This window comes from Mastigoproctus giganteus, chromosome 9 (genome assembly GCF_048544385.1).
Source record: "Mastigoproctus giganteus isolate SK-2022 chromosome 9, ASM4854438v1, whole genome shotgun sequence".
Lineage (NCBI taxonomy): Eukaryota > Metazoa > Arthropoda > Arachnida > Uropygi > Thelyphonidae > Mastigoproctus > Mastigoproctus giganteus.
In genome coordinates, this window is record NC_143583.1 from 232,363,361 (window position 1) to 232,386,483 (window position 23,123).

General features: G+C 38.8%; 1 protein-coding gene across 1 annotated transcript in view; it reads left to right on the top strand.

Moving 5' to 3' along the window:
* Positions 1–324: 324 nt before the first annotated feature.
* The window catches only part of LOC150081172 (transcription factor LBX1-like), a 247,187-nt gene continuing 224,388 nt past the window's right edge, over positions 325–23,123 (top strand). The window contains exon 1 of the mRNA XM_090380596.1: positions 325–1,437. Within this exon, the coding sequence (XP_090236722.1) occupies positions 942–1,437 (496 nt within the window). The 5' untranslated portion in view covers positions 325–941. The remainder of the gene's footprint in view (positions 1,438–23,123) is intronic.

Consider the following 23,123-nt stretch of genomic DNA (forward strand, 5'->3'; position numbering starts at 1 on the left):
AACGCTGCGATGAGGTGTCTAATCCCGATATTGTGTCATCTCATTCAATTAAGCTTAACTATAATCGTCGTTTTGTTCGCAACCCGAGTGTACTGAATGTTGGCTAATATCTCGGGGTGGCGATGATTCGTTAGCGCTGCCGCGGCATATGCAGCGTAATGGCCCAGCACAGTAGCCAGCTAATGACTAATGATGGATAAAGTATGTTAAGGAATCTGTACGTACACGTTGCAGTTGTCGCAAATCTCTCTTCCTAGGGAGGGTGGTCAACAGTCAAGCCAATCACAATATTTCCGCAGAACCCCTCCTCCCGTGTGCGGCCGGCCTTTTTTCGCTATCAGGCTGCGTTCGTCAGGGCGTGATTGGCCAACAGAACCTGCCGTTACGCTGTCGGCACATATTGACTGCTGCTATGTTTACGAGCTTCGTCGGCTCGTCAGGATAGCTAGATCTTCACTTGACTGACGGCAGACTAACCGTAGTTGTAGTGTAGTCAGGCCTACCGAGCTGTCGATTGTGACGATACATCCGATGCAACGGCGAAGAAGCGAAAGGTGCATCTTCGGGCGTAATTTAACAGAGCCGTCTGAGGCACAGCCATTACCAGAAGATCGCCAGCGGGAGTCACGCTGAAAAAGTCATCTGTGCGTCGTCTCACCTGTCGCTGGCGCGCGCACTGATCACCTTCATTCAGTCTGCCCCGCCAGCACCGCGTTCACTCGCGGTTTGCTGCCGAGGCTATTCTTATTCTTCGAATACTCCCCTTTCACCTGAGAATTCTCCCGTCCCCAAACGCTAGATGTGTCGTGGTTCCCCCGCAGATGTCATCGTGAGATGTTCCCGCTGACGTGAGGCGTTCTTCCACTACGACTGTTCCGTTAGGCTTAGGAACGACCACCAAAACAAACAGCTCCGTTGTGCGTGTGTGTGTCCTGCCAGGTATGTCTACCTCCGAAACTCCAGAGGCCACTTCTTCCGAGAAGAGCACACCAGTTCACGATGCCGCTTCCGACAGAGATGACGAAGAAGAGGAGGAAAGCGGCGGCAATAATCTCGCAGAGGGAGACGAGGATCGCCTAGAAGACGAATACTTCAAACCAATTAAAAAACTCCGAATGGTTGAAATACCCGCGGCCCCGAACCAGCAGAAACCGCTCACCTCGTTTTTCATCAAGGACATTCTCAGCCATAAACCTAGCGCAAGGAGGACCACTAATGTATCCGAAAGGGGGATTGTTCGCCCCTGGGACCTTGGTAACTCCGCTAACTTGCGGCGGAGACCGCGATCGGCAGACGAAGACTCGAGATCGGAAAAGTCAGAGAGTGATTCGCCCGAAAGTCCCGCTGTCGCGAACGCAAACACATCCCCTCTCGATGCGTTGTTTGAAATGACCAGTAAAGCTTTTGAAGGAATCGAAGCCAGTGACAAGAGTTCAGGTAGGAAGAACACTTTGCTTTGTTGTAATCTCTGATTACCATTTAGATCTTATCTGCACGTGTTGTTGATAGAAAGGTCGCAGAGTCTAGCCAACGTGAATGGCGCTAATTCCTGCCAAGTCGATACTCATAACATGCGGCTTTTAACGAGCAGATTATGTATAAAAGTAATAAATAATATAAATACGTCACTATCTGGTAAATAAACAGTAATGTAAGACTACAGACCCATCACCGTGTCCTCAAGGACACTCATTGACATTGCGGTAAATCTTTGTAAATGCCATGAGATTATTTTTCAATTGTATCTCTGCGTAGGCTCACAATTACAGAAACTGCGATAAGTAATTAGGTGTAATACAATGAAGTGTAATACATTTCCTGATGCAAGAAGGTGTGCGTGCACACAGTTCAAAAACTTGATAAAATATTGCCTCAACACATTTGCGTAATTCAATCACGCGGAGATCTCACCAAAGAGAATTTCATTGTTTTGACATTTCAGAGACAATTTTTAAGTGCGGAGGGGCATTGAAAAGTTCTGCGGACGCACAGATTTCTTGTTGACACTTTTTTATGTTACAAAGACTGCCAGCAACCCCTGAAGCCCAGATTGATCTGAAATGTTACAATTCTTAATTTTTTTTTTTTTTTTTTTTTCACATGCCTTTTTGGAAAGTGGGCTTGGAGGAGATGATTACAGCAAAAAATTTTATGCAAAAAAAAAAAAACCATTGTTAATGTGTTCAGCCATTTGCAGCGATAACTAAAACAATATTTAACTACTTTGTTCATAGAATATGCTTCTATGAATGAAATGCTCTGAAATTATTGTTAGGCTTACACTTTTCATCTGTAGTACTGTGGGGGGCACTATGAATTAAACTGCATGCCTGTTGTCTATCTTTTCCACCAGGGAAATATGTATACAGTGAGAGAGAGAATTATAGGAACAATTGAAGAATTAAGAAACCGCCCTTGAGCTCCTCATTCTGAAAAAGCTCTGATGTACTTCTAGTTTCTCTCTAACAAATGGCACTGTCTATGCGCTTCCATTTACACGAGGGCCCAAGTTTAGACCAAATCGCAATTTTATTTCCCGATCATTATGAGTCATTTTCCCCGAGTCAGTGTGCTTTAATAACCTGACCATAATTATCCAGTCCACACTGCGTCATTCTTTGCACTTCGTTGTAATACTAGGGATGGTGAAGAGGGGGCAGGAGAGGGGTTACTAATTGAATACACTCCACGATCGCCTTTACCATTCCCACATCTTGCATTGAGAGAGTGTGTGTGTGTAGTTTCGTTTCGAAGTATGCGCGAATCAAGAGATGAAGTACATAATTAACTTCGAGATGAATAATGTCCCACTCGTGCTGGCCAAATTTATCGCTGGGTGCAACTTCTCGATATTTAAGGAATTTGTAAAGTCCATAAATTGTGCTTTCTTCAAGTTATCAAGCATTGCATGTTCGTTGAAGGAAGGAAGTAATTCCCATCATATTTTATTATTTTTGCTTTACTTAAATGTTCTTATTTAGGATATTCTAATTTCCGAGTCTCTATTCTCATTTCGGCTTTTAACATAAGTAAAAACAGTGGAATGAAACAGCTGGGTATTGGTGCATGGCATTTTGGGTAGAAGAGGGAGAATAAGATATCGAAATTAGAGACCTGATATCTTGCACCCCCAGAAGACTGAATTTAATGCACGTTGCCCCGTGTGTCGCGAGGTTTCCTATTGCTTCTATTTGCAAATTTTGAAAGGTAACTGAAAAAAAGATTTTTTATTACAACAACTTCTCCTAATGAGGTGAAGGAAGATTTCGAGGCATCACTGATTTCATTTTTGTAAAAATTGACTGAGTTCGTGTTTTAATGACCTCCGAAACGAAATCATTTAGCGGTTAATCAGACGATGTTACTTCGTTTCTACGTAAATTCTATTGAAATTCATTCCATTTTTCTAATTAAACATTTGGTAACAATTCTATTTCTAAAATTGCTCACGATTGGTACTAGTAGTTTGTTTCAAATATTGCAATTTTCCTTACAAGATTGCAAGACCATCGGATAAAGCAAGGAGATGTAATTCGTCGTTTTCGAAATGTTAACGGAGTAAACCTTCAGAAATATACAAAAGTTTGAAATGCCAGTTATATAAACCATGGATTGAGATAGATAAACCACGAATTCTTCAATGGAATTAAAAGACGTAGTGTGATAATACTAGGTGTTATATGTGTAAACTGAAACTTTTGCCAGGGCTACCTTTTATCCAACCGAAGGTACTCGAAACCTTTGGGGGAAGAGGGGGGGGGGCTTCTTATTTGTAATTTTGTTCGTAACAGGTTTTCCCCGATCTTTTCCGGCTAAGCGGCCCTAAAAAACACTCACCTTTGGAACAGTTTAGGCTAACTAGAACACTTAACTGTCAATTACAATATTTACTTCCCCCCCCCCTCACTCCATATGAAATCAAGTTCCCTGGATATGGGCCAACCATAAAGACAGCTCTGAAAGTTGCAACACTTGAATTTGAAATCTCAAAACCCCTCTCGCATAACCAGATGAAGACTTCCAAATAAACATTTTAAAGGGAGTCGATCTGAACACAACCATCATAGAAACGAAGAGTAAAGATCTCTTGCAGAAAATATGAAATGCTTATAATAAATAATGTTTTTAACAAAGAAAATGATTCCTCCCTCTAACAAAGAATGGTAATTGCTCAGAAATTAAATATATATATAATTTTACTGTTTACTGTATTGTTTTTATATGGGCAGTAGTTCCAGGGAGAAGGACGTAGAGGGACGCCATTATAAACATATTCACTTCTTACGTAAGGGCGAATAACTCAATTTGGAAAAAAAAAAAAATTATAGGAGTTGTGAGGAGTTTTTTGCGTTCTTCATCATACACGTTGTTGAGGGAAATGAATGGGAAGTGGTTATTTAGGTACTGAGCGCCCTCTTGTAAGGATTTCGTACATTTACCTGAATGTGCTTACGGTTCGTTTTTTTGTAACAATTGTGTCAAGGGTGAAGGAAGACCCTTGACCCATGATAGAATTTCGGGCGGGCTCAAAAATATTTTAAGGTTCTTCTAAAATATGATTTAATGAGTAAAATGTACATCCTGAAATATTAATTATTATATGTAGATAAATAACCCTCTCTTGGTTTTTCTTATTTTGCAATGTTTATAGCTTTATGCTCCTCTCGGCCCAAGAATATACGGTGTAATTCCGTTTTAGGAAGAGCACCACGATATTCCACGATAGGTGGTCCGTGGTATTAAAAAGGTTGCGAAACGCTACTTCGATGGATGGCTTTGATTACTTTAAAACTGTAATTACATTCAATTCTGCTCTGGAATGATTGCGGCTCTGTCGATTTCATATAAACCGGGTGGCCAAGGTTTCATAAAATATAAATATGAACACGTCTGATATCTTGTTCCCTTCATTTTTGTTCATTGTTTTAAGTATATACTGTTTTGCCATCTAATCTTGAAGAGCCTCTCCTGACATCTAACCGCTCAGAACGTTTAGGCGTGTTGTAATACATTTCTTTTACGTGTGGATAAGCAAAGATAATGACAAAACATTTTTAATTCGATGGGTATGTTATTCCTTCTTTCTTTAATTGTTCGTTTTCTCAATCAGTACTGATTCGCAGAACTTTCTAGATCGCCATCTCCTCTTCCTCTTCTATAAATACAGCTTATTTTTATGGTCAGATATTTATTTTTAAGACCAAGGCCATGTCGCCTAATTTAGGCTTATTCTGGGCTGGTTTAATGTCCCAGATCTCTAATTTCGCTACTTAATCTCCCTCCACTTCATCCAAATATGTATACATGTCATCATCATCAGCCATTTTCAATCCACTGCAGGATGAAGGCCTCTCCAGCAACTTTCCAGTTCCTTCTGTTTTGAGCACTGGCCATCCATTTATTACTCAAAAACTCATGAATTTCATCTATCCATCTCCGCCTTTGTCTTCCAGGCTTTCTTCTAGCTCCTCTTGGGTACCATTCTGTTATTTTTTTAGTCCATCTGTCATCATGTCTTCGAGCTATACATGTACCAATAATTAACTGCTTACTCCCTTGTAATTCCATCTCACTATAGCGTAATTTTACAGAGCAACTCCGTTTTAAGTAAAACGCCGAAAGGAATCGGTGAAGACGAAATTCTGGAAACTTTAATAGTTATAGAAGTCTCTCTCTTTCTCCCCCCCCCCCCAGAATAGAAGATTCTGGATTTGAGTCAGCAAAGTGCAAAATAAAAGAGGAACTATTAACCTATGGGCGCACATTTTTACATGTTAATGCATATACGACATTTATTCCGCCGAGCAGACAGGTCTATCGTGGATGTGTCACTCCACGAACCACTGTTTGGAGAATGCAGCTGTAGATTTATCAGTAGAAACGTCTGTTTTAGGAGTAAGACATCGGAAAAAATTGCCTAATTTTGTGTTCCTAAGAATAGACCAATTAGACAGTATTCGTGACCGCAAATATTGACTTTGCAAGTGAGTCGAAACTGTACTATCTGAGAGATGAAGTTTGATCCATAATAAATTATCCGTGAAATTCGGTGATTGGGCTTATCTAGAGGGCAGTGTATACTGTTAATAAGATTTTCATATTTGAAATTAACTTTGTCGAGAATGCTTGTTGTCCATTCTACTTTTCTTGCCTTTAGTCTCCCCTCCTTCGTTTGCAATAGCCGCTATTTTTTTTTTTTTTCTCCCCTCGGTTGAGTACGCGTTAGGTTTAACCGTAAGCCCTAGTTATTTCCTGGAGGGAGCTCGTATATTTCAACAGATAGACTGCCCGTTTATTGCTCCGATCATTTCCTTGCTCCCTGTACCTCCTCATGACGCCTCTGTACCAAAAGGACGCTTGTTTGATAACACCTGGCCTCTATTTTCAACAAGTCCCTCTGCGCAGCAAGGAGGGGGAGAGAGAGATTTCCCCCGCTAACCCCACCTTCCTAGCATAAAGCTGGAGGGTGTCATTATATATAAAGTGTCGGTTTGGGTTTTTATCGACCACTTACTACTCTGCCAACAGACGTACATACTCTTCCGCTTTGCCATCACCTGTTCATGTAATAGCCCACTGATTCGACCCTCCGTTTATAAAGCAGACATAACAACTTGAGCTGAATATCCGAACAGACTTAATGTTTAGAAAACGGGAGTAAGACAATGGAAGTCCAAATTGAGATGTAAATCTGCTAGCATCGAAGCAAGACAGTTTGATATTATATTCGTACCGCTGGATTCTAATTTATTATTAATGAGTTACGAAATAATGGTCATTCCATTAATAAGGAGTGGAAAGGAATAACTTTAGAAAGAGGGGTTTTATTTATTTTTTATCAAGCGTTCCCATTGGTGATGGACAGATTCATCTGCCTAAATGGTAAAAGTGCTCGGTTTCAAAAGCTCTTGTATAAGGACCCGCTAAATATAAAACAAAGATTCTAATTACTGGTATGTCATTAACGCAGAAAAGGTATGTGTCATTAACGCAGGTTTGAGCTTGTGGAGTAGGAAGGGAGATCAAAAAGTCAGTTTAAGGCTAGGTTAGGAATACTAAATTGAGATGTACTTTGATATAGATCAACCACCAGTGGCATTTCTCTATAAGTAATAGTATTTCCAGGAATTTCAGGTATTCTTCTGCATCAATCAAAAAGCTATCGGGATAATGCAAAATTTTAGAAGCGTGGGTGGGCTCAAATGTATTTCTCTCTCGGAAACATGAACCAAAATATGTTCGAAATATTAGAAGGGTGTTTTTTTTTTTTTTTTTTAAGAAAGCACCTTTGTACGATATTTTACTGCATATCTTAAAACTTCCTGAAACTCAAAGTCACTTAGAATCAAAAGCTTCCTTGTCGGCTTTCAGAATTTTATTTGGAGTGGAATTACAAGTAGAACTGAACGGACACTGAAACGAATGCAGTCGCTATAAAATTTAGCTTCTAGACAGACACCTTTGGGGGGGGGTGGATTTTATTGAGATGTATAAGACCCTGGTGGGGAGGGATTTTAAAGTATTTGTGTATTGTATGGCGGTGTCCAGGGTTTCCCCTATACGCCGCTGATGCATCTGGCAAGTGCGTGTATGTATAATGTATGTGTGGGTTGGGCTGAATGTTTTTTTTTTTTTTTTTTTTGAGTGCTGGCACCTGGCATTTCGTAGCCAGGGAGCAGAGGATACTTGGTCCCCTGACTCCCATCCCAAGCCACGTGGAGGCAGCCAGGATCAACCACCAAAAAAAAAAAAAAAAAAAAAAAATAGATTCTTACTTGGGCTATCAGGCAAGCCTTGGAGCCCCAAGGTATTCAAGGAAAGGAGATGCGATTTAGAGGGAATAGTGTGGGAAATGGAGGGGAAGGAAAGTGGACAGAAAGCAAGGGGAAGAAAGAAAAAGACATCCCCTGAGTAAGAAGAGAGTATGTGAAAAATTTATAGGAAAAGAGACGTATAGTGGATAAATTTTAACGCAACCTTTAAACTAAAACTTTGATGTTGTAAGGTGCAGAGCTAGCAACATTTACATAAATATTATTGTAGTCTGCCAACTGCAGACAGAATCAGAGATTTTTTTTTTTATCTCCATTTTAGACCACAAGGATTACAATGCAAACTGTTGTAAACTTAAAACATGGTTCACAATAGACCACAAGAATTACAACGCAAACTGTCGTAAACTTAAAACATAGCTTAGAAGTATGAATCCAAGCAAACCCAATATAAATGGGCACTCAATCCACACAGTTCCCGATCAGTTAAACAAACTAAAAGCATTCATATATTTGATATAATTTGCCTACCACCTGAACAAATTATACTTAACAGATGACAAATTGTCTAAAACCTCGATAGACCAACGAAACTTCAACATCGATTATAAAACCCATTCATTTTCCGCAAACAATCCAAATGCACCCCAAGCTTCCAGAATGAAGCAAAAGACATTGACAGTTTTATGTACAAGTCTAAATAAATACCACCAACGTTAGTCTGTCTACCATTATTCAACAATCCATCAGGCAAAGATGTCCAACCAGCAAAATATTCATTAAGAGCTGTATTATGTCTCAGGCTACAATTCCCTAAGTTATAGTTTTTTAAACGTCCTCAACCGAACGACCATTAACCAGTCTAACAATCACAATACCTCATTTCAGCACTCATGACAAAAGAGCTGTCACATCATTATCCAACTGCAAACAATTTACCGGTATTCAAAATCAATTACACTCAGTTGACAGAATAGTTAGACAACATTAAATACAACCCATTTCTGTTGTCCTATAAAATATCCAGTTCTTTTCACTTTATCAAATCACTGCTACATTAATAATCAGTGCAACAGTCTCACTAGGAGCCTTCGACCCTAACAGTCTCCAGCTCAGATACAAACATAAATATCTGCAATTTAACAGTTCTGTAATTTAAAGAACATAATTTATGCCCAATCCACAAGAGCAATGGTGTTGCAATTGAGCAACAAACACCAGCCCAAAAACCCTCATTCTGACTCAATTTGTCAGGTAATCCAGAAAAACTCCAATCGCCAAGAACTCCATCACAAGAATTTTCCTTGCAATTTTCAACAAGTATAATGCCTTGGATTATAAGGACTTCTGTACATATTTACATTTACTACATCTTTTGACGTAGTAAAACATATAAAACTGAACACTATTCAGCGTTAAATTTACTTACTATAAGTTAACCATTTGCATCTAATTCATTATCATAAATTCGCTTTTTTCGTCTAAACAATTTATCTGCGAAATCTGAAAAAGCATAAAAACTTTTTCCTTGCAACTAAGAAATTGAGGCAACTGTGGGGAGGGATTAATAAAATTAACGAGGGAGGAATATTTTCATTGGTGAGTGAGATGGGAATAAATATAAAATCTTAGAGAGTACCAGCAGATTTCACCTTATGAACTTAGCCTTCGAGCAGCATCGCAGTGGTCGTTGAGACGGAGAAATTGTCAAAATTCAAGGAGAATTGGACAGGCACTTTTTGACGATGGAAATAATGTGCGAGATTTTTTTTTGTAGATGGAGAATAAGTTTGCTTCGTTACATCGTTATGCCATTTACTTTTGTGAAGTGCTCTGGTATTTTAGGAAGATAATCGACTCCATTATTAAATTCATGGGGTTAATTGAAAAAAGTTAACCCTAATTGAAGCTGACAGCACTTCCTGTCAGCTTCAGATAGGCCTCGTTTGTTTCGATTTATTTATCGCATCTGCTGACGTAATAATCACATAATTGATTAATGGATTTATAACATTCATTAAGATGTAGAAATCTTGCAGGTTACATAGGGTATCGCGTGTATTTATAAACCGGATATCACTCATCCGACATTCATCCAAAATCAGGAGGAGAAGAGGGATCTGCAATTTTGTGAGTTAAGCTGGGTTGTTACGAATAAAGACGATACGCGATGGCCCTAAATAGTATTGTGTCTGTAAATTGGTGTTGGTCGATTGCCGTTTTGCGGGAAGAAAATTCTGAGTTTTTAGGGGTGGATTCTTGCATTTCTAGACCGAGATTGGGATTAAAAAATAATAATAGAAATAAAATCCCATAAAAGTTCCTTCTGGCCGTTAATTAAACTCCAGCTCCTTCCCGCACAGCTTAGAGAAGCGGTCATATAGCTAAATTGCCGAAATCCATGTACTGTATGCTATAAACACTAAATAAACTGAACTTATAATTAACACGACAGACATTATCTTGTATTAAAAACAAGTATTAATACATTTAATGACTTGTATAACTATTGTGAGCTAAGCTAATTAAGAATTTAATTACCAATTTTACGTGATGTAGTTAAAACCTCATGCCCAAACGGATTTTATGAAACAGTATCAGAAAACATTAAATTAAAAATGTATGTTTTCAGATGAAACATTGGCAATTAATTCCATAATTAGTTAAGTATATTTAATTTCGATTAATGGTGAAGTGAAATTTATATTTCACTTTACCATTAATATATTATTAGCCGATAATATATTAATGCTGATAAATGGTGAAATGAAATTAACTTTCACTTCGCCATTTATCAGCTGGCTAACTTTAATTTATTAATACACTTTCAGCGTCAATACCCTTCACTTAATAATTAATTGGGGAATGGTAAACTTCATAAAATCCAACCACTGTATTTCAACTATCATCTGTGTTAGTAGTTGAAAAAGGCAATGCTTTTAGAGATAAAACGCGTAATCTCTTTCTTTTCCAATGCATCAGTTAAAAGGTTAACAAATCGCACATCATTATGGAATAAAGGGTATTCTCGCTGCCTCTTCACTGGAAATAGATTTGTTGACTGACGAATTACTAACACAACTAGGGTAGAACAACGTCATGAAAGAGTAACATCACCATGAAGCACCAGCCGCTGCTATTGAAGTACTGCCCTGTGTATGCTGCAGTTTTGAATTACTTTTGGAAACGAAGTTGGCTTGGTAGATATATTATTTATATATTTAAGGCGCCACCTTTCACGTAGTGGGTTGACAAGAAAAACAATGGCAGAGAAAGGTGCAACTGATAAATCTACTTGGGAAATTATTTAAGCGAGATTGGGGTTGTTTTAGAGTACCACTCCGTTGCAGTGTAGCCGACACGATACATCACCGTTTGATATTCTTCTGAAGAGATCTGGCTTCGATCTTGTCAACAACTGCCGGAGTTTCTAGAGGTCCTTTTTACTTGTCTGTAGTTAGCCGATCTCGGCAAATGGAGTAGGGTTTCCTCATGAGTTACTCCTGGTTTTTTTCAGCCGCATAACATGCAAATCAGCTAGTCAACACACACATATATATTTGTATAACTAGCATTTTTTCTCTGTTTGTTTGGTGAAAGAAAGAAACAACTGGGAAGCAATCTCTCTCTCTCTCCCCCCAAGAATATGAAGTATTGCTGTTGTAATGAAACGACCTTCAGCGAACGATAGAAGAATACTGTAAGAAAATAAAACACAATGTCCACTCCTAATTGTTCAATAACGTTTTTTTTTTTTTCCCTTTTTTTTTTGAACGTAGTCTGATCTCACTTTTTACAGTTTAATACATGTTTGCTCGTGATGCCTCTTGTGAACAAATACAGAGAGGGAGAGACTAAATTTCAAAGTACACTTGTGATCTGTTGGCCGCGAGGATGACCTGAGTTCAGTTCCGATTTTACAGCATTCTCTCCCCAGTTTCTCCCCCTACAGAAGTATTACTATAAATGTGGAACAGGAGTCTTGATCCATTTAAAATTCAACGTCTATTTAGAATCTTTTAGTAATTTTTTTTTAAGATTCCAACAATATTCTAAGTTATAGTTGTAAATATTCTAAGCAAGTGTTGATTAAGTTTATTACTATGATTAATACCACTCATATATATCACTCGAAATTAATAATATAGTTTATAGTAACTATTACTATTGCTAATTATACTATAATTACTATTACTGATTATTACTATAATTATTACTAATTATAGTAGTAATCTTAATGGAAAACAACCACGTAACGTCCTTCCCTAACTATGTAAGCTTTGATGTTTATAGTTGTAAATAGTTATATGTACATAACTGAATAATATCTCTTCTATTAAGAACTTTGCAGTACTATAATATTTTTACCACGATCTATTTTTGAATATTAGTCGCAGAGATCACTACGATAACAGTCATAATAATACTTTATATTAAATGTCAAATAATACGGATTTTGCGGGATGAAAACACCAGTTATCTTCAGCCGAAAATAACGTGCTTTCGGCACGTTATTTTCGGCTGAAGATAACTGGTGAAGATAAAAACTGTTTTAAAAGAAATATACTTTAGAAAAAAAATTTAATGAATAAAGCACAATACGTTAAGTAAATATAATTTTTAAAAGTAGGGATTTGACTACCTGTTCATTAGCATATTTAAAATTGTAGAATCTGTCTAACATTTTATTTCTTAATTTACCAAAGTGATATTTTCTAATATTTATTTCTGTGGTTCTCTGGTGTATTAAAATTTACAGAATCTGTACATTTTAATATACGATAGAGTGATGAAAAAAAAAGTTCTTTTCCCGTTATAAAAGAAAGGACGAAATAAGCGATAATGAATATGATTTTATTTCTCCTCATAATACCCTAAGTTTTGCATCGGTGTTACGGCATTTTTATCCCTTCAAAATAAATAAATAAAAAATCTCAAGACCCTGAAACCATTCATTTACAGCACGTGATGTGCTGTAAATGAATGGTAAATGAATATATGTCACTTTAAAAATTTTGTACGCGCAACTGATCTTTTAATGAAGGAAACCAATTAATGAGGGAAGCCTGCCACAGCTGAGTGATGAAAGAGAAAGTGTAGTAGAACATCGTTTGAGCTGACCGTGGTTCTAGGCCACATGACTGCTAAATATCGCGATGCTCGTGTATTCTCTCTATCTTGTAAACTGCTCTTATTCTATGTGGCCGTCCTGGAGTATAAAGAGAATTTCTTTTTTTTTTTCCCCCTTTTTTTTTTTTTTTTTTTATATAAAATAGCCAGATGTGGTCATATGTAGTGAATAGGGGATAGGACAAATCCAATTTACTAGAATCCTTGTAACAATTTGCCCACAAAAAGCGTCAGTAACTTTGCTAGAAATTCCTCTGAAAATTTTACCCTCATTCGTTTCTGATCAGGTGTCAAAATTCATGGGTCCATTTGCTGAGAATCTTTCTATATCAGTACGGACCACGATTATCAGTAAGTTCCATACCGAAATGCTGTGGACTCGCAAGTTTTTCGGAGCCTTAGATCATTCACGACTGTATTGTGGATGACTGATCAGTTCCTCAGCCATAACTGCCTTGGTTTGCCACTGCGATGTGTGTGTGTGTCTTCGCAGAACCTTCTGTCTATTTAAACTCACGTGGTCATTTCTTTGCTGTAGCATGTGATGGAATTGTATCACCCAGAGTATAAAGTATGTTTTAGAGTTAAGCTTTTCTTTTGCAGATATTTGTTCAATGCTTGTACTTCCATTTTTCAAAAAAGCAACGTGCGCGTACTTAACAATTATAGCGCCCTCTGTAAGTTATGTCATACACACACTTGAAACTCCGGCCAGGGTCCTAAAAAGAGGCATTTTTATATGCTAGTTATACAACATCCAGTTATAATATTTTCCAATGTTTTATGGCCCGCTTATTTGTAAGTATTTCGTAGCTCTTTTCCATTGACTATGAAAATGTATTTTTGTAAGCAACGAGTAGATGAGATTTGCGATTGATTAGATGGATTTTCTGCTCATTGTTAATCTCCTCATTATCATTGATACCACTTGACATTACATCTGAGTGTTATCCAGGTCGATACGTTGTTGTATTTCTTAAATGTATTTCCCCGGCTTGCTCAAACTGAACTTGTTTTCCACGTAGCCTATTTTAGCTCTGCCAAGCGGTCAATAACAAGGAGCACTCCTATCACAAATATATGAATAATAAAAGCTCATTACGTATTAACGCGTTACACATAATGGAACAAAAATTAATGTTCATGCTGTCCAACATTTAGATGTAGAAATATTGGCTTAGAGCGGTTACGTAACCAGATCTTGTTAACAGGAGTTCGAAGCGAACTCACAACTTCAGTTAAGCCTAAAGGAGCCTATCGTTAAGCCTAATGTTTGGGCTCAAACATACGTGAGGTTACGGTGCATGCTGTTTGTACCGAAAGTAGTACATACGAAACCTACTGTATTATTTTAAATATTGGTTGCACTGTAAGCGGTTTTAACAGCGAAGCTATTCCCCGTCACTGTGAGATACATTTTATATACGTGTGTCATTTTGCCAAATATTGGAAGCCTTTCAACAAGAGAGAACACGTCAGAAAGAACATAAAATTGTTTTCCGCAAGGAGGAGCATTGATCTCCGAAAGCTGCAAAGTTCTCCTCTCTGAATTTACCTCCATGTTGTATCGCAGATAAATAATGTTACCAGTCGACAGGTCATGCTATTTATTAAAAGTAAACCTTTTATGGGAAGGAACAGGCTTTTAGTAAGCTCATAGGGGAAAAAGGGAGGAAGAAAATCTTAATTTTATACACAATTTGCGAGATTAATTTAGACAGTGAACCAGGACTAATTTTCAGGTAGACGGCTTCATATTTAATATTTGGATATGATTTCTGTTGATGGCGATATTATAAATTTACTATCATTACTGTCGTGTCGCAAAAGGGGAATTACAACAGAATACAACCGTTACATAGGAAAGATATTAAGAGTGCATAACCTCGCGATGATGTAGGATTGCAGGAAAGTGAACAACAAAAACATAGCGTATTTGTTTGGGGAAGGAGTGTCATAAATGTTGAGTGGGGTAGGATCCTTTCCTCAAATTCTCCGTTGGCTAAAGACGTGAAACTTAAGCTGTAAAGTGCACGATAATCAATCGTTCAAAACTTGGGTTATTGGTGAAAACGTGGGCTGTTGTTTACGCGGTTGAGTAAAATAAAATACAGCACACAGGAAGTAAGCATTTCCTTAATATTTGCAAAACGCTTTGTAATGTAAATACAGTACATATCAATTGACGTATAATAATTTACTATGTTGAAACAGCCAGTTCCATTTAAGCTTACTAATTATTATTGTTTTTCTGCCGTCTAATATAAATAGATTGGCGTTCTAATGCGTCCATATAAGGACGTCATTAGAAGGTCCATAATGATGTACAATAAATAATGCCAACTACAGTTTGGTATCCCTGCAACTACTTGCTTTGCGAACTCGATAAATCCTGCATATAGACCCAGTTTAATTTATGAGAGTATTTCTGATAAAGTTTATAATTATTCGTAGGCCTTATTTACGGCCTACGAATAATTATAAATACGGCATATACATATAGAAATAACACAACTTTGTGGCCCCACAAATGATATTTGTGGGGACACAAATGGGATGTATGATTCGTGATTAAAATCCCATTCCACAAATGAGAGACTAATTGCGAATTTCCTTTTAGTTTTTTCTCTATATATACAGACATTTGTCTCTTGAAACAAGAAAAAAACGTTTATATTGTATAGACCGATGCATTTATACAATTTTTATCTCTATCTAAGAGAAAACTTCGAAGGATTTAGAAACCGATGAGGACTTTGGGAAGGGAGGAGGAACCCCGTGTGATACAGCAAAAGAATTTGAAGCCTCAACTTCGACTGATATTGTAGTTGCAGTGACTGATAAGTGGTAGTTAGTAAACGGAAATACCATTTTAAAGAATCTTAGACTTAGTTTATCTTAGAAAGTCTGAAGAGATGAACAGAATCAGATGAGTCAGATATATACAGGGTGTTTCAGTTAAACGTTTCAGAACTTCTAAGAGGGGTAGGGTACATCCTGACAACTCGAAATCATATAGCAATGTGGGGTCGGAAATGCTTTCCTGAAGCGGTGTTGTACACAGAAGCACCATAAAGAAAAGAGACCGTAAGTTAGAAATCGTTTTAATAATACATGAAAAGAAGCAAAAGGTACATGGATTAAAGTAAGTGTTCGAAGTTTCTTCCACGGGCTACAATGCACGCCTCACATCTCCGACGCATGGACATCCGAACATTCTGGAATACTCCAGGCGAATTTCGAATTTCTTCGGCAGCTACTGCGATTCTTGCAACCAGCTCCTCAGCATTGTCAACAGGGGTGTCATAAACTAGCGATTTCATACGACCCCAGAAATAAAAATCAAGACATGATAGGTCGGGTGACCGAGCAGGCCAACGCACGGGACCACCACGTCCGATCCACTGTTGACCAAATGTGACATCCAGGTAGTTACGAACATCTCCGCTATAATGGGCAGGGGCTCCATCGTGTTGGAACCACATTGTCTGTTGCGTCGATGCAGAAATCTGTTCATCTCTCAAAAGTTGTGGCAATATTTGCTGCAGAAAGATCAAGTGGATAGGTCCGGTTAGACGACACGGTAACAGGTAAGGTCCGATGAGGTGATCTCCCATAATACCGGCCCATACATTGACCGAAAATCGAATCTGTGCTGCACGACGACTTCTGTGTACAATACCGCTTCAGGAAAGCATTTCCGACCCCGCATTGCTATATGATTTCGAGTTGTCAGGATGTACCCTACCCCTCTTAGAAGTTCTGAAACGTTTAACTGAAACACCCTGTATTAACGAATAGTGAATGCCCAATCAATAGTTTTGTCAAGGAGATTAGTCGTATAAAGTGGATAAATACTGTGAAATTGGAGAACGTGATCTTTTTTGAAGAAAACTGTTTTGACAACTGATGATAAATGGATGATACTAAAAATTAACTCTTCAAAGCTTTTGGCGACAGCGTTGGGATGCATAATGACGAGATCAGTTGCTTTTTTTTTTTTAAATCGGATTTAATGAAACATTCTTTACAGTGGATCACAACCAAATTCAAAAGATTATATATTGTATATGTAGTCTCTACGTATAAATATAAATTTTGGTGAAAATATAAAATAAAATAAGTTCTTTATCCAAAGTTATGAAATAACTGTAAGATGAATATTTAATTTCTTTTAAAGTTGTGTTTACAATCACCACAGCTTAATAGTCCTTGAGATTGTCACAGACATTCTCTCACATATGCCAGACAAGCTCTATTTGCTACCTGGGAGTCTAAAACGCTGATGGAACTGATATTCGGGTGACACTCAATTCCATTGGACCCAATTTCGGCGAAGTCCGGACGGTTTGTGACAGCCAAATCCTTTGCTTGCACCTTCACGATGTTCGGACTGTTAGTAATCCTGGGTATAACCCCCATGCACAAGCACACTGTGGGCGACCACCCAGGTGTGAACCAACGTAAGCAGGGGTCGAGGTGTGGCGCACATACCACATGGAGGAATGCCTCCCCTCTATGTTACCAGGCAGTACTAGGTGGTAGATGACTCTCATCAACCGGTGCAATACCACCACTTTGCTTATTGGAGGCTTCAAGTGGTGGAACCCATGTTTGGTCTCCAGAGCTAAGTTCTGGTCAACCCTTCCCCATCTCTTCCATCATGCAGTATAATTGATGACGTTTGAGGTTATGATGGACATCATGGCGAGATCCAATTTTCTATACATTTCGAGGGTACAGTTCAAAAACGGTGTTCGCAGGCTAACCGCTAGTCAGTACATTTCCACTTGGAGTCTACCAAACCACATGTACTTTTTCTGACAGATCTCGGGTATCGGTTGATTCAACTACTGCTGATCCCATTTTCCCAAATTATTCGCTATATTATTCCTTTCGCCTCAAAGGTGGTACTTGCGCATATGTCCGTTCCTATATTCCCTTGGTAATTTGGAATCTCCTCTTTTCGATCTTCTCTGGCTTAAAATCTCTCTACCTCATTCTGTAAAATTTATCTGTTGTCTCTACAGTTCTCCCAACTCCTCTAATCACTCCGAGCTCTTTGACTTCCTCTCTTTGCAACTTGACTTTCTCCAGTCCAACTTTCCTAACAGTGAGGTAATGTTCCTTGGTGATTTTAATGTTCACAACTCCAGCTGGCTTCCGTTTTCTGAACACACCGACCCAGCTGGTCAAGATGCTGAGGCTTTTGCAATTACTAATGACCTTGCACAGATTGTTTATTTACCCTCAATAATAGAGGAGAATCCTAAACATACAGCCAACACGATTGATCTTCTTCATCACAAACAACACTTCTAAGTACACGGTCGAAGTGAATGATCCTTTAGGCACCTCGGATCACAAATTGGTGATTGTCTCTTCTCCAATAGAGCCTTTATCTCATGGCTGTTCTCAACCTCGTGTTGTTTGGCATTACAAGAATGCAAAATGGGATGACCTGCGAGATTTTTTTTCTTCTTTTCCTTGGTCGGATTACTGTTTAAAAACTTCTGATGTCAACGTTTGCTCAGATCGTGTCAGTGAAATTATTCTTATAGGAATGGAATCCTTTATTTCACACTCGACTTTAAAGTCTCGACCTTTATCTGAACCTTGATTTTCCAATAAATGTGCTAGAGAAGGACGTTGCATATCGTAATTGGCTTGTTTCCAATTCTTCATTTTCATTTTCTGCCTACATCAAAGCTCTCAACAATTGTAAAGCAGTTATTAATCATTCCAAACTAGATTTTAAACAGGCTGAGTAGAAATCTTGCTTCTTGCCCTAATGATAGCCGAGCCAAAGCTATTGGCCGCAAATTTTGCCCATCTCTGCTCCCACCTCTGTCAAAACCAGATGGTTCTGTTGCTACTTCAGCCAAGGATAAAGCTGACCTGCTAGCATCCCATTTTTCTTCTAAATCATGTATTAATGATCTTCGTAAAACACCTCCCACCATTCCCAACAAAGCTCCATTCAATGCCTCCTGTGGACTTCCGTCAAAAGGATAGCAGAAGGATTTTGACGAATTTTGATGCTAAGAAAGCCCTAGGTCGTGACGGTATTTCTCCACTTGTTCCCAAAACCTGTGCTCCTTAACTTACTCCTGTTATTTGCCGCCTTTTTTCACTTTCTTATTCCAATGGTGTTTTTCCTTCTGCTTAGTGGAAATTTGCTCATATCCAGCCAGTTCCTAAAAAGGATGACAAATCGCTCCCATCCAATTATCGTCCCATTGCAATTACTTCTACTCTTTCTATCAATTAACCGCCAACTCTTAAACTACCTAGAAACCTTCCATCTGATCAACGATCGCCAGTATGGATTCTGTCAGTGTCGATCTACTGGCAACATTCTGGCTAATGTTACCCATTTATGGACAAATTCAATGGAAAATTGGTGAAACACAATCAGATATCCACATCTCAAAGGCTTTTGATCGTGTTTGGCATAAAGGTCTTCTAAAAAAGCTTCCATCTTATGATTTGCCAACTGTTTTTTTTTTTCTTTTTGTAATTGGTTATCCAGTTTTCTCTCTGATCGCTCATTGAGGGTGATGGTAGATGGCTTTCTGTCTTCTAACTTCTTCACTAATGCTGATGTCCCCCAAGGTTTAGTTCTTTCCCCAACTCTTTTCCTCTTGTATATTAATGACCTTCTTCCATTGATTGGAAACCCCTTTTCATAGTTTTGCCGATGATAGCACATTGCATTCCACTTTCCATTTTGAGAAACCTTGCCCTGCTCAATCAGCTTCAACTTGATTGAGCAGGGCAAGAAACCTTGCCCTGCTCAATCAGATAACCACAAGAAAGGCACCCGGGGTGGATGGGATCTATCCAGTTATATTAAAGGAGGCAGCAAAGGAAGTAAGCAAACCCTTAGCCATAATTATGAGAGCTTCCTTGGACTCAGGGGAGGTACCCATAGACTGGAAATGTGCAAATGTGACCCCAATTCACAAAGGAGGATCAAAGGCTGACACAAGTAATTATAGACCTGTGAGCTTAACTTCTGTTCCAGGAAAATTAATGGAGGCACTGGTTAAAGAAGCACTGCAGGATCATTTAGACAAGACTTCAGTTATAGCTCAGACACAGCATGGTTTTGTTAAGGGGAAGTCTTGCCTGACCAACTTGATTGGATACTATGATGCAGTCACAAAAGAACTGGATGCAGAGAATAACTTTGATATTATATACTTGGATCTTAGAAAGGCTTTTGATACTGTTGCACATGGAAGACTGCTACACAAATTGGAGCAGTGTGACATTGGAGGCAAATTGCTGCTATGGATAAAGGGGTGGTTGAGGGGGAGAAGACAGAGAGTGGTAATCAATGGACACTGCTCATCGTGGACTGATGTTATTAGTGGAGTCCCTCAGGGCTCAGTGTTGGGTCCATTATTGTTTTCTGTATTTATAAATGATATTGATGATGGTATATCGGGCTTAATGTCCAAGTTTGCAGACGATACAAAGGTTGGCAGGGTTGTCAAGGACACTACTGACACTATGCTGCTGCAACAGGATCTGGAAAGGTTGAGCAGATGGGCTGAGAGGTGGCAAATGAAGTTTAACATTGACAAATGTAAAGTACTACACATGGGAAACAGCAACCCCAGAGCAACGTATCAACTCTGTGGTACTACACTGACAGTGGTAGAGAATGAAAGGGACTTGGGGGTGATTGTGCAGGCAGATATGAAGTTCTCTGACCAGTGCAGACGGGCTGCAAGAGTAGCTCATGGAGTATTGTCAATGATATACAGGAATTTTTCCAGCAGGGATAAGGAGGTGATTATTCCATTGTATAAGGCAATGGTCAGACCACACCTAGAGTACTGTATACAGGCCTGGAGGCCTCATTTCAAGAAGGATGTAGAGCTGCTGGAACGAGTACAGAGAAGGGCAACAAGATTAGTGAATGGAACAAAGGGGTGCTCTTACGAAGAAAGGCTTAAGTTTTGCAAATTACAGTGTCTGGAGACTAGGCACCAGCGAGGTGATCTGATAGAGGTGTATAAAGCCTTGAATGGTTTAAGCATGCTCAATGCTGATGGGATTCTTCCTCTAGCTCAGAAAAATCACCTGAGAGGGCACAAATTCAAATTGAGGAAAGACAGATGTAGGATAGACGTGCGGAAATTTGCCTTTAGCCAGCGGGTGGTTGGTTGGTGGAACAGACTTCCATCCCTTGTGGTGGACGTTGATAGCCTAAATAAGTTTAAGGCTCAGCTGGACAGGTATTTTGAACGAACAGAGGGGTGAAGTGGAAGTGGGTTTTTTTTTTTTTTTTTTTTTTTGGCTGATGCTGCATAAGCTTGCTTTCTTGCATCAAATGCCTCTACTAATGCTAATTGTAGAGGGTTAGTTAGCATAATAAGAAGTTAGCATTAGCATAATGCTAATGCTAACTTCTCGAATATCCGCTACTAATTCCTTAAATGCCGATCTCCAGGTAATTCTCCAGTGGGGCAAAAACAACTTAGTTGATTTCAACCCTTCTAAAACACAGTCTTGTCTTATATCTCGCAAAAAGGATTCTTCTGCTCCTATGCTTACCTTTGGTGACACTCCGATTTCTAGGCAAAATGATATCTCTTTTGGGGATTACCCTGACTTCTAATCTCTCTTGGCACAAGCACATTACAAGTATTGCTTCCTCTGCATCTGAAAAACTTGGTTTTCTCTTTCGCTTTCGGAGTTACTTTTCTCCCAAACAGCTGTTCACTATGTACAAATCGCAAATCCGCCCTACCATTGTTCCCACATCTGGGGCGGTGCCCCCAAAACCTCTCTCAGGCTTCTTGATTCCGTTCAGAAGAGGGCAGTTAAGTTAATTAATGACTCATCTTTAACAGAGTCTCTCCACTCTCTGTCTCATAGACGTACTGTTTCTGCTGCATGCCTTTTCTACAGATACTTCCATGGGCACTGTTCTTCTGAATTGGCTTCTATAATTCCCGCTCTCTCTTTTAAAACAGCCCGAACACGTGCTGCCACTGTCCAACTTCAAACTCACAGAACCAACTTTTCATCTTCCACGTTTATTCATTCAACTTCCGTTTTCTGGAACAACCTTCCTTCATAAGTATTTCCTGAAAATTACAGTCTATAGAAGTTCAAGTCCAATGTCAACAAATATCTTCTTTCGTCTTCTGGACCTCCAACCCAAGCACGGTACTAAGTACTATAGGTTCTAATTCCTCTCGTGTTTGGGGTTTTCAGAAAAAAATATTAGCGTATGCTTAATAGCTTTATTATTAAACTGTAGGTAGAAGAAATTTGTTTTGTAGAGACGGGATACACTTAAACAAAGGTGGTGCAAAGGTTTTTGCCAGTATTATTGAGGATACCTTAAAGTTTCAGGGAAGCTGCTAGTTAGGGGGGGGGATGTGGGTAATACTGCCACGCGTTTATCTGATAATATTGGACAAAGTAACTCTTGCACATACCTTAAGAGTTCTTATCTGTTTCCCCAACTGGACATATTATCTAGACGTTCTGGGGGCAGAAACGTTTCAAGCGATCATGTGGCTAATGCCAGGTTAGAGAGTCTAAAAAACTTCAAGGGTTGTGTTAGGGTTGTTAAATATACAAGAACAGTACGTCTTAATTGTTTATATAGTAATGTTAGAAGTGTCGTCAATAAAATGAGCGAATTCGAACTGCTGTATAAAACAAGTAACGCGGACATAATAGGGCTTACAGAGACGTGGTGCCACCCGGAAATTGGGGATGATGAGTTTCAGTACGGCTTGTATAATGTATTTAGGAAAGATAGGGTAGATAGAAGGGGTGGTGGTGGGGTATTGCTTCTTATCAGAAGCAGCTTGTGTGCGACGATAACTTTCCCGGATTCAGACGTTTCATATGCTAGTAGAGAATCTGTATGGTGTGAGATAGTTGGAAACAAAGGTATAATGCGAGTAGGAGTAATCTACAGACCAGGTGATTGTGAAGATTATGACGAAAGCCTCTGCATGCAAATGGAATGGGCAAGTAAGCTTCAATGTCTTTTATTATGGGTGATTTCAATTTGCCTCTAATTGATTGGAGTAAATGGGAAAGGAACTCGACATGGGGATCAAAATTTTTAAATCAACTAGATGACTGTTATTTGTATCAACATGTCAGGGAAAGTTCTAGAGAAAAGAATATCCTAGACCTCATCATCACCCATGAATCATATGACATAACAGGGCTGACAGTAGA